At 41.9% G+C, this 12427-nt stretch overlaps 1 protein-coding gene across 6 annotated transcripts in view; it reads left to right on the top strand.

Annotated features, from left to right (window-relative positions):
* Rbcn-3B (WD repeat-containing protein Rbcn-3B) overlaps positions 1–10855 on the top strand; it is a 170238-nt gene extending 159383 nt beyond the window's left edge. For 5 of the 6 annotated variants that reach the window (XM_065429602.2, XM_070536879.1, XM_065429600.2 and 2 more), the window contains 2 exons: positions 1763–1943; positions 10290–10855. In XM_065429602.2, the coding sequence (XP_065285674.1) occupies positions 1763–1943; positions 10290–10348 (240 nt within the window). In that variant the 3' untranslated portion in view covers positions 10349–10855. Of the gene's footprint in view, positions 1–1762; positions 1978–10289 lie in introns of all 6 variants that reach the window. The other variant, XM_070536878.1, reaches the window with a different exon arrangement.
* Positions 10856–12427: the final 1572 nt, after the last annotated feature.

Genomic DNA, 12427 nt, shown 5'->3' with positions numbered 1-12427 from the left:
TCAGAAAAATCTGCCCAGCTTGGAAAATCTCTTTTGTACTTCACAAAAAGGCTTTGTGGTGAAACATCGAAATAGGTGGGCAGAATGTGTTGAAACTGTAGATTATGAAACTTTCCTCAGATGGTGGCAGGAAATGTTGCAGCTGGGCAGGACGCTGCTTTAATAAGACGCTACATGAGCATAATTATAATGCTTGCAGCTGTGTGTCGAGTCAGCTGGGCATTCGCTTACATGATTGCATCAGCGTTTCAGTATTCTTTTGTGTGGGCAAGGCGCGCTGATAAGGCTACTCAAGAAATTATTATGCAGATCCCTCGCACTGTGGGAATCGGTTTTAAGTGAGGCTTTTCTTAGTGTTGGCAGGGGATGCCGTTCTCATCTAGCAACCATCTTGCAAGTACAGAGCACACAACAAAGTTGGACATGTCTTCACAGGCAAGGGCCTCACTGAACATAAACTTGTCGCACACCAACATAGCAGACAATTGCGACAAAAACCAGTGCCCATCACACCAATTACACACAGAACCCAGCTTGTCCCATACAAAGTGTTTCTCAAAGTGTGTGTTTATACCCATTGACGACATAGTCCATTTCTGCTGATGTCTCACCACTACGTAGTGTGTCCATAAAGTCATGGTGCAGTTTTGACCGGTCACAGGAAATCAACGAAACAAAATAGAAATGTGAGATTTTCACCAAATATAAGGAACGCTCTCAGAATTTTATACGTTTTCAGTGCAGTTCAATGTGGCGTCCATTTGTTGCCCTACAGACATCTAAACGATATTCATGTTCTTCCCACACACAGTTAAGGATGTCTGGTGTAACAGAGGGAATAATGTCTGTGATTCTCTATTTTCAATGATTAAATGGTGGCGCTTTGTTGTACATGCAATGACATTCGCGTTGCACTTTGGTCGTGGATTAGAATTTAGCAAGCCACAGAACACACTGAACTTTCCTCTGTACCGTCCACATCTCAACTGGCATGGGCTGACCCGCTGCTGTGCAGTTCATGGTGCTGCATCATCACCTGTGTGCGCACACCTTTGTACATGTACTGTGGAAACTTGGGAGAGCTTTCCTTTCATTTGGTGAAGATTTCACATTTCTATCTTGTTTTGTTGCTTTCCTGTGACCAGTCAAAAGTGCACCATGACTTTATGGGCACACTGTACATTGAGGCCATCTGGATTTGCGTGTATGAGTGAGAGTGCACTTTTCATCCCAGGCCGTTATTCATTGCATATTGATGCTGCTTCACTTTGCGTTTCCAGGTGAAATGTTCACTGTGCTCCTCGGTGCATATGGCCGGCATTAAATGCTGTTCCACTTTGCATTTACAAGCCAGAATGCACTCATGTTCTAAACCACTGTGTTGAACCTACCAGCCAACTACCACATTGTCTACGAGGATAGTTCGAGCCCTAACCCCTTGTGACCCATCATGCAAGACAGCAGCTAGCAACAGCCAGCACCCATCGCTTGTTAAAAGAAAGGGGGGGGGGGAGAGGCAAGGAAAGCTTCGTTTTAATGGTGCACCAAAGATAGCAAGTTGAGCAACCTGTGCTTAAGCGTAGTGTCAGCTTCCAAAACAAAATGTAGATGGGCTTCTGAAAGAGTAATAAGTAGACAAGCCTGGCTTCATTTCAGATCTTGCTTGAGATGCCCATTGCATAGTATCCCTCTTCACCCAGAAGCTCATCAACCTCGCTTGCTGACTGTGTGTCAATAGCGTTTTTTTTTATGTATACTGCAGACTGCGGCCGGTCTGTTTGGGCTGGGCAATGCACAGACGCGCTGCGTGCGCACCTACCCGACGCCCCCACTGCCAGACAGCGTGCGTGCCAACCCACTCAAGATGGCCCAGCTGGTGTGGATCACCAACCGCACCGTCACCCTCATGCTGACAGATGGCTCTGAGCACCGATTCACCCTCAGTTAATCCACCACTTTATATCCTCTTCGCCGGAAGTACATACCCACTCCCACCATTCATTGTGATTATGGCTGCGCCAGCTTCGCATGGCCAGAAGGCCGGGGGCGCCCCTGCGCATTGTGATGTGCTTGCCAGTCGTGCGGTTGCTACGTGTGATTTACTGCAGAGAAAAAGAATGTCGGAAGCGTGTGAGTGCCCGTTTTGGGGGAGGGGGGGGGGGGCAACGTCAACTTCTCTGTGGCCCTCCACCCCCAAGCCCTCACTGCTGTATATTCCCCGCAGTTTGTCACCTCCCAGCTCGTGGCTTGTACCCACTAGCCACCTGATGGTTTGATTTGTGGAATGAATACAGCAAGGCAGCACGACATGAAATGCATTGTATATTGCCGCTTTTTTAAAAAGCCTATTCTCTGCACTTAACGAGTATTGTTTCTGCAGACGAGGCCGATAGGTTGTATTGCAGACTGGACAGTATAGGACAATAATGTTGCATCTTTTGGCATTGACTTGCAAGCTTGTGTGGAGTCACTATACCAATTATATGTTGCATCTCTGTATGAACTGAAGGCAGTATCCACTGGATTACAATCAAGGGTGCCCAGAGTGATGCATTTCAGGTGCAGCCTTCTGAAACTGTCCCTATGTGTGTAGGTGCGGCAGGTGCCAGAAATTGAATGATGTTATCAGGAGCAGGCCACTACTGGTGGGGGTAAGAACGATTCTGTCTTGTAAATCGAGTAAACAATATACAATTTTACTTCACCTCCACACTCTAGCTGCAGGAAGTGACAGCCAAGAGCAGCTCTCTGGGCTAGGCACGTGTGCGCCTATCTTTAGCATCAACAACAGCAAGTGATGGGACAAGAGATGTACCGTATTTAATCATATAAGACCCACACCTTTCTCTGTAACCTGGGCACAGCATGTTTTTTTTTTGCATAAGTCAGGCACACGACTACCCACTAGAACTTGTAGACGATGTTGGGAATAATGAACAAAGTAATGCGGACACTGGCTGCACACTACTCACATTCACTTAAAATTTAGTGCAGTCGATTACGCCTCACATCACTCTTCGTTGCTTCCACTCTCGATGTTGCTCCCATTGTCACCAGACCTTATTACTTCATCGGCATGTTCCCAAAGACCTGCATCCTTGGTGCCGTCTTAGCTGTTCGATATTCCAGGAAATTGGTGATAGTATCATCTGATACTGAACGCCATACGTTCCAAATCAAATCTTTAATGAACTCTTTTTTTGCTTCAAATTTTTTACCTCTAAAGTTCAAGGTGCAGGCCTCCTACGAGTAAATACGGTACACACGGGACTGATGTCCTGTGTTCTAATGTCTGCAGTGCTCACAATGTTGAACAATCACCAACTAGCCCAGCTTTGAACGCTCTTCAAATAGGCAGCTGCCATTCCTACTTTGATTATATGCAGCTTTTGTTTCCGTTATACGGCAAGAAATCAGTTCATAATTTCTGACCATTGATGCAGCGTGAGCACAATGATGCCATCACACTTGATGATGCCCTGTCATGATGCCATCATTAAATATGTATTCTCTCGGCAAAAAGTCATTCAGAGCCCCTTTTTCTGAAATTATATTTCGCTGCTGCAACTGTATTAGCCAATCACGATTGGCTGCATCAACATAAGTGCAAAACTAGAAGTTTATGCTTCTAGATATTTCCAGCACAATAGGTGTGTTGCTACCGCTTCACCACAGAGGCAAATAGCATGAGAAGACTCATGCTAGGATGCGACAGGACAGTTCCTAGCTTGCACCTGGGTTTTTAATGCTTAGGATCAGATGTTCCTAGCACCTGGTCATCTTTACCTAGGAGATGTGCCCTGTCTCATCATGGTCTTCATCTTGATCCATTTGCATGGTGTTTATACGTAATTCCCCACTAGATAGGTCAAGGTAAAGTATGACCTATATTCCCCTGTGCAGTAATGGCTTGCTTGGCAGTTGGCATAATTAAACCTAGTGCAAGCATAAGCATTAGATGTGCTAGACTCTGTAGGAGCTGGTGTCCAGAGCTGGCTCGAACAGCTGCATGGCTAGCTGCTAGTGAGCGGCTGGTCTTGATCTTTACTGGCTATTAACCGAGAGCCCAACAGCAGTAGTTGTTGGGAAAGTTGGTTGACACTTGTGGAATTTATCATATCGCAAATGAGATGGATGCAAAAAACAGGAGACAGGATATTACGGACAGCATAAACTTAAAAAAAAGGAGCTCCTGTGCTGTTCTGTTTAGTGGTCTTAATGTCCACCTTATCTTCATTACGTTTACTGCTCCAAGCGTTAGCCACAGCTTCTCTTACAGTAGCAGCCTGCTTTGCAGTTGGCATAATAAACCTAGTAGGAGCAGGTGCAGTGCGTGCAGGCTCTCTGTTAAATGAGTGTCTTGAGCAGAGTCGGCATGACTTACTGCTTGGTCAGGGCTAGCTGCTAGGGAGGGTCTGCTGCCACTGGCACTTGAAACCAAGAGCAGGAGTCGTGTCCTGGATATCACTTTTTAGTGGACCTTGATTTTCTAAGCCAATGAACAGAATGTGCACGTTGCTTGAGTTAAGTGTTGTGCCAGGCGCTACGTCATGCAAAATTGAAGGTATCCCTGAAATCAATCAATCAAAAATTTGCCCTCAGATCTCAGGCTCTCATAAGGGTTGTTTGTAGGCACACTGCATTTTCTCACTCCATCATCTGCAAAAAAAAAAAGGCTCATACAAGTGATGTTTTGCCACCATCTAATTAATTGGCACATCGGCTCTAAATGTATGATGAATTCAAATTGTTATTTTAGAAGGAGCTACTGATTGCTCTGTTCGCTACTCATCGCTCGGAAGTAAGCGCTCTGATCATGCTTCACTCTGTATCACACCAAGTGTCGTCACATGCTTTGACAGCGGAGCAAGAGAGAACAATTCACCATAAAGCAAAAGCTTAGATCAAATTACCAGTGGAAAACTAAAATTTTTTCTGATGGATAAGAAAAAAGGAATTATTCACTGTTAAGCTAAGAAAGAAAAGTTTACTTTCATCTAGCCTTTCATGTGAAACACTGCACAATTGTTCATTGTGCTGGTAACTTTTAGCCCTTAGGCTTTTTTATATTGCCATACGTTTTCTTGGAGCCTTCCTATTTCTTTTTTCTTTTTTTAACTGCTTTGAAGCAGGAGAAAATGTTGACCCATGGTGATTGCATAAATTGTGCACGAATCACTTCTGAAGCCTTTATGGACTGTCCAGTTATGCATGTTCCTTGCAATGTAATGGTTCGAAATATTTAGTGTACAGGTAAAATATTGTATGATTTTCTACATATATTATAGGGAGTTTTTATCCAAAGTGTGCTGGTGTTGTTTGTAAACATTTTGCAGCACATCTTTATTTTTCTGTTCTGATATTGGTTCCTAATGTTGTTTTTATATATTGTTGAATGCATGAGTCACTACATTGAGCAAAGCTGTATTGTAAATGAGCTCAAAACTGCTGTACACTTCAGTAATACCAGCTGGTTTTGATTGCTGCTTTTATGTTACTGTTGTTTTGCTTCCACTATGTGGCCTTGTTTCACTGAAAACATGAGCTGATGACACAAGACGAGCAAGTGTCCAGAGTTTGGAATGTGTACAGTACAGGTGATGGTAGGTGTATAGCTTTAGGGAATTTGCATGTGTAATTCGCAGAAAAAGTTTGTGAATGCTGTAGACTTCCTTTCTTCATAACTTACTTTGCAGGACGTATTGCTTATTTTACATAAAAATGTGTGTTCTTTTTGTTTGCTACATTGTGGATATTTGGAGTGTGCCCGTAATGCATATCACTGTAGAAGTATCCACTTGCTTGTATTACGTTGCGTATGTGACACTTGCATGCTAATCCAGTGGAAGGTTTAATTATTCATCAACATTTGTTGCAATTCCTATTAGATTCCCAATCTGCAGGGCATTCCCGAGATTGGAACCACACACCAATTATGTCATACACAGGCGCAAAAAAAAAATAAATGCTCTTGATGGCCAAATTGTGCTTGGAAGAGCAAATCATGGGCATCTGTGAAACTTTGGTGGGTAATGAAAGAAACTGTGCTTTGGAGCTGGACAGAAGGCAGACGACGCAGAGCAGACGGCACTTGCCGTTTTATAATAAAGCTTTGTTTCTTTCACTACACAAGTATGCACCAACCAGACCGGATTAGCACTCTATTGTGAAACTTCTTTACTTATGGAGATGTGTGAAAATTTTACTCTGGGAGCTGTATCACGCTGGTACGAACAAGTGAGTTTGATGAATCCATCTTACTTAATTACACAGTTGATGCTCCTCGCTTTCTAACTCCTGGCCTTCAGTATGCTGCGGTCCATCCATTTATTCGCATTGTTGCCAGCTGCCCTTTTAACATCTGTTGGAAGCTTAAGCCCTCTCCTCCCATTTACCGAAAGACCTTTAATTGCATTTGCCTTTCTGACTGCACTGAGCGATTTTGTTTACTGGGACCATATCCCCTATTGATCAATTTCGGGGACACTGTTTTAACATTTGTGCAATTTGTCATCCAAGCACGACTCCTCATTGGAGTAAGGGGCACCTCGTCTCTTTGCTCAGCCAATTTGTTGCTCAGCTAGGTTTGTTGTCCTCTGCTCAAGACAATGCATGCATTAATGCTTATTAGCTGAAAACAGCACATTGAAAGCTCTTGGGCAGTCTGAAATGACAAATCGAAGATACCATTACCTCCAGTGCTGGGCCCCCCAAAAAATGAAATGAACATTGCGAGTATCACTTCTGCAGCTAAACGTGCCAGGTAGTTTCCAGACATGCCAATGCACGATGTAGAAACACAAAATTAAAGACAATGGACAAGAAAGTGACAAACGAAAATTGCCATTGCATGTTCTCGATCACAGAACATGCGACAGCTTCAGCGAGTCAATTGAAGCCCAGTAAGCCGTATTATGGTATCATGAATTGCCTGTCCATTTACATTGCTCAGAACGTCTTCTTTGCTAGAAGTTACCAAATGGTTTCTATCCTCTCACGAAATTTCACTGCACCTTCTGATAAAAAGTTTTCACACATCTCCACCGGTTTCGAAGAGGTTATTTAAATCGAGCAACCAATTGGCTACAAGTCGCCCCACCTCCACATTACAGCTGTAGGCCATGTTCTTTTGGTTTTATTAATGCACTGAGCATTGCCGCCTATTTCAAATTAGATTAACTTCAAATTCATTTTTGGGGAGAGTGAGGAATGCAGGAACTACACCAAAATGTAAACTTAAATGCCAAAGATGTCAATGCCGAAAGCACTTTGTCTCTCGTTTTCTCTGCCCATCTTACGCTACGCTTTATCTCAATTTACTACAGTGTGAACTTTGAAAATGTGAGCACCAATCTACCACATTTGTAGCGTGCAAGATTGGGCTACTTCGTTCTATATGATTAATAGTGACAGGAACATAAACAACAATCACTGTGCTTTGGCAAACACAGTCGTCCTTGTTTGTAAAGCACGAGCCTTATGTATTTTTTTAAACATGCGTCATATCTTCTTTTGTGTGTTAGCTTGGCTCAAATTATGGGGCCCCCGTGGATACATTTCCTAGCATGCTTTTTTGTGTGTTCTTGCTGAGCTCAAGGAACCAGTTTGGAGCTTACAAATAGAGGCAACTTATGCATGTTTTGTTTTTGTTTTCTACTGGCAAATTAGCCATGGAGTGCTGCAGAAAAAAAGGCAGGAAGCGAGAACTATTTCATTGCTCTTGATTCAATCTGTTGCTCCTGTGTGTCACAGCTTTTTTTTGTTTTGCTGATATTTTATCTAAGTACACAAGTAAATAGTCATGCTCACCTAAGGTAGCACAAGATTGCTTTGTTCACTATGATCACAGCGCTTTTATTATGTTATTATGTCAGATGTGATCTCGTTTGTGCAAACGCAAGCACGCAGCCTTGATAAAGATGAACAAGATGCTGTGCGTGATGCTGCTATCTCAGTGTCTAATTCTTGAGGAATCATTTTAGCAGTTGTTTAAGAATCATGCACAAGAAATGTCATTTGGGTCCTTTGTATTGTGCAACCCTGTATATAGTATGGCCTATTAGTTAAGACACTCTATAGATTTAAGACTGTTGTCCTAGGTTTACCAAACTTTACAACTGTTACTTGTTTTGAAGATTGCGTATGCCTTGAACTGCAAGCATGTTCTTTACTGTAACTAGAGCGAAGTGATCACGATATGACTGGAAGGATGTGCACTTGTGTAAAATCAAAATTGCTATAATGCTTGATTCTTACAAGCCATCAATACTTGTGATGTCTGTTTAAAGTGAAGGGGAGACCTGTTTAGGCTAGTTGATGAAACTCTCAATGTTTATGTACACTATAATCTTGTTAGTACAAACTCCAAGAGGACCAGACATATATTCGAATAAAATAGAGTTTGAACTGAGGTGAGCCCCTTTAAATATAGAGCCAGATCGATTGTGCGGTACAGTGAGCTAAACAAAAACTGTCACTGGGCTCGCATTGAAAAAATATTATCTCTCTTCCATCAGTGTGCGACGACGTGTGCCGGAAGAAGCCTGGGTTTCTTGTAAAGTCCAAGTGCGACAAGATCGCACCTTGCACGTCGTCTGCTGAGAATACGAGGGAAAATGTGCGAGTCTGAAGGGGGGGGGCGTCGGTGAGTGTGCCGTAATTGATCAAGCTCATGCTAGGAGGGAGGGTTGCAAGTGAGCGTGCTAACATGATCAAGCGCACATTGAGTCTCCTTCCTGCTCCTTTTAAGCCGAAAGGGAAAGCAGGGTGTATGCCGCTCTGCTTGCTCGGTGCAGTCCGGTCTCGGTTTCCCGCACCTCTTTCTTCTAAATTATGGTAGCTAGCAGTGCATCGAACCTTCGCCTTTGGCTTAGGTCTGTCCGAAAAGTTGTCCATGTGAGTGGGAAATTTTGTTTGAAATAACCATTACATGGTTTTCATAGTTTGAATTCGCTGAAGTTTTTTTCTGTTCAAATACCCAGGACTTTGCCAGGGCCAAGGAAGAAGTTCCAATTGTCTGTCAGTTTGAATGAGGAGATTTCAAATTATCAGGATTTCACTCTGTTCCTATGTACTGCATTCACACATTGTTTGTTTGTTTTTTTTTTTCGAGGGGGGGTGGGGCAGGGAGGCGGGTCAACAACGGGAAGTTTAGCACGTTGGTAGGGTTTCACGGTTCCCAAAAACAGACATCCAAGACATGAACGCTAGTAGAACAAGAACAACAGCACAAACATCCTTTTCATTCTACTTCCATCTGTGTTTTGCATGCCTGCCTGTTTGTGCCAGCATTTTATTTCATCACTTCCTTTTTTACAGTTGAATTTTGGACGACCTATATATCTGGTTTTATTGCTGGCACCTCCATACTTTTTTTTTGTTAATAAAGCAGCTCTTGTAGAAAGCAATAAGACCAAAATTCTTCTGAAAATTGTTGTAGAAACATTCCTCAACATTTTTTTCTAATCTGCCAGAAGTTTTCTTGGAAAAGTTTATTCATCTTGTAACTCTGATCCAAGTTGGTCTACAACTTCAATTTATGTTTATAAGTCATGTTGGACATTCCAGATCAAATCAAATCAGTTTATTTTCATCTCAAGGATGAGGGCAGGCTCGGGATAAAAGTGACATTAGTCACTTTAGGGGAACCAGAGCCTCCATTCTGACATCATTCTGACATGCCAGTATTTCTATACTCTTGTGTCTTCGTAACAAAGTTGCCCAAACAAGATCGCCACCTTAAGAATTGCATATTATACAAGAAAAAATAAAAACAATTCAGCACGTCAGAATGCATAGGATGTGCTTGCCAGTTTGTATTCAGAAATGTTCCCTCCAAATCAAGATAAAATTCATAAAAACTGTTTATTATACAAGAATAATATATTCAATGCACCATAATTATGCAGAGTGCAAGTTTCATCAATTTGTATGGACAAAATGAAAATAAGTTTCAATAATGAGGTCTCCCCTTGACATGAAACAAGGATATCACATGTAGGAATCGTTCATTTACTTTCATTATGTTTCTATATGGAAGCATCTGACTGTAGCATCTGAATATGTTCACATTTGTGTATTGAGGCACCTTACACCTGGTGGCAAAATTGAAGGTGTAGCATATGTGAATATGTTGACATTCTTTTGTATTGAAGCACCTGACATTTGGTGGCAAAGTTTGAAGTGTGGCATCTGAATATGTTGTCTAAGAGACTCAGTACTACTATTAGCGTGCCAGTCTTTTTTTCTATTGTGTTCCACATTATTTTCTCTTGCTCTTTGTGTTTCAGGATCACACTCTCTATGTGCTAACTTCTTAACAGGCTGCTGCTTCAGGGAACCTACATGACCTTGCATGCAGGACACACAAAAACAATAAGGACCCCTGTATTTTTCTGTTTGATCCACGAATACTTCTCAAGTCATGCCTTTGCAAGAGCACGGTGAAGACCAGACTGAAAATAACAGATCGCGAATGTTTTCTTTCCTCTATTATCTGCTCACTCACAGGTTACACCTCGCTGGAGAACATGTAATAGGTGTTTTGTATTGGGAAATCTATTTGTGCTCATCTGTGGCTCAGGCAAGACATTTGGACCTTTTCCTATCTAGTCCGATAGTGTGAAGCATGCCTGCGTTCTCCCTTGATCCATCGCCGAAAGAGGTGAGCAGTGCTTGCTCACGTTGTGCATCCGAGATAATGAGTTCTCGACAAGTGTTGGTTCATTAACTACACAGGACATGTCGAGGTTCATCCAAGGATGCGATGTGTATAGTATTTGAATTCTGCACTATTGCTTGTGTTATGATGTTATACTAAGTATACATACACTAATAAATGTGTTGATTCAATGTGTCCTAAGGCTCCTTTATCATCAAATACTACATGTCTACATGCCAGTTGCATGGTCAAGCCGTCTTTAAGTTTGTCATTGATATTAGATCTTTGTCTCGTAGGTCCAATAACAATTAAGCCATTCCAACCTAATAAGCTGAACTTGTTGATCCTTAATTATAAAATTTTCCCAAGAGTAAGAGTCTAGCCAGTCCTAGCCACATAACAGACAACAGCATGTGTTTGAACTGTTAACTTAAAGTGTATACTTGTAACCCTGGCAACTAAAACATGACGATCACCGTACAAGTGACATTACAATTCTCAGTTAAGCTGCCCACTATGGGGCAGGGTCTACCCAGTGAGGTTAGGGAGGCTTAAGTGAAGTACCCCATCTCCTGCATTCCAACACCTTCACATTATGAAGGGCAACATCAGCTCCACACTTTCTGGCTGAAAATGTGAAGCATTTACAAATAGAGGCTATGTGTTTATATGCAATGAAGGAATTGGAAATGTGCAATTTTTGAAGTTCTATAGTTCATTACAAGTTTGCTGTATGCAATTATTAGTCTCATTTTATATGCTACTACATTAGATGGTTTTTAGAACAATGGAAATATATAAAATACAATATATTTACGCGCATTGAGTGATACTTGACAAAACCGGACATAGCATAGTGAAAGACGCATGTTGAGATTTATTCATGCACTGGGAACTTGCATTGAGTTGCAATTTCTCAGTGCTCTAAATATGAAGCTACCTGTCAACACAAATTAACCCTCAAGAAATATTTGCAGATGTCAATTGCAGGGTATACTGTCAACAAATTTTATTTGTTTATTTATTTCCAATACTGTTAGCCCTTGTGGGCTGTTACAGGGGTGGGGGAAAAAGAATTTTCAACAAACGCGTAATGCCAGTTCCGCAACAAACAATGCATTCAGAAAAAACATAATGACAGTTTACGCTCAAATGATTCAGTTGTGTGTGTTTCAATAAATACATCTGCTTCTCCTTTAACGCGCTATAATCCTCACGATGCGTCAAGGCTGTTCAGATCAACTGTAGTTTTCACAAGAAAGGAAAATTTGAAGGTATCAATGTGCGGCACATAGAGCTTTAAAGCATGAGGGTGACTTGTACATGGGGACACTTGTTGAGAGGGAGGCAAGTATAGCCTTAAGTCCAAATTGAATTAATTGTTATACAGTTGGCACAAGAATTTCAACCTGGCTATTTTTCTGCACGTTGCGAGTTCAGGCAAACCGGGATGAGATAATAATGCAGTTACAGACTGCATTCTTTGGTAAGCATTAAAAAAAAAAATTGTTATACAGTTGGTACAAGAATTTCTACCTGGCTATTTTTGTGCACGTTGCGAGTTCAGGCAAACCGGCATGAGATAATAATGCAATTACTGACTGCGTTCTTTGGTAAGCATTAAAGATAAACCGCGCGGCTAGTCTTTGAATCCGTTCCAGTTTATTTATCAAGCCCACTTGGTGCAGATCCCAGACTATACATGCATATTCCAGTGTGGGCCGGGCAATTGTTTTGTACACCTTGAGCTTTACCTCGGGTGTAGCA

Source organism: Dermacentor albipictus, chromosome 4 (genome assembly GCF_038994185.2).
Source record: "Dermacentor albipictus isolate Rhodes 1998 colony chromosome 4, USDA_Dalb.pri_finalv2, whole genome shotgun sequence".
Lineage (NCBI taxonomy): Eukaryota > Metazoa > Arthropoda > Arachnida > Ixodida > Ixodidae > Dermacentor > Dermacentor albipictus.
Note: the sequence above shows the minus strand (reverse complement) of the source record. Positions and strands in the feature narration are given on the sequence as shown.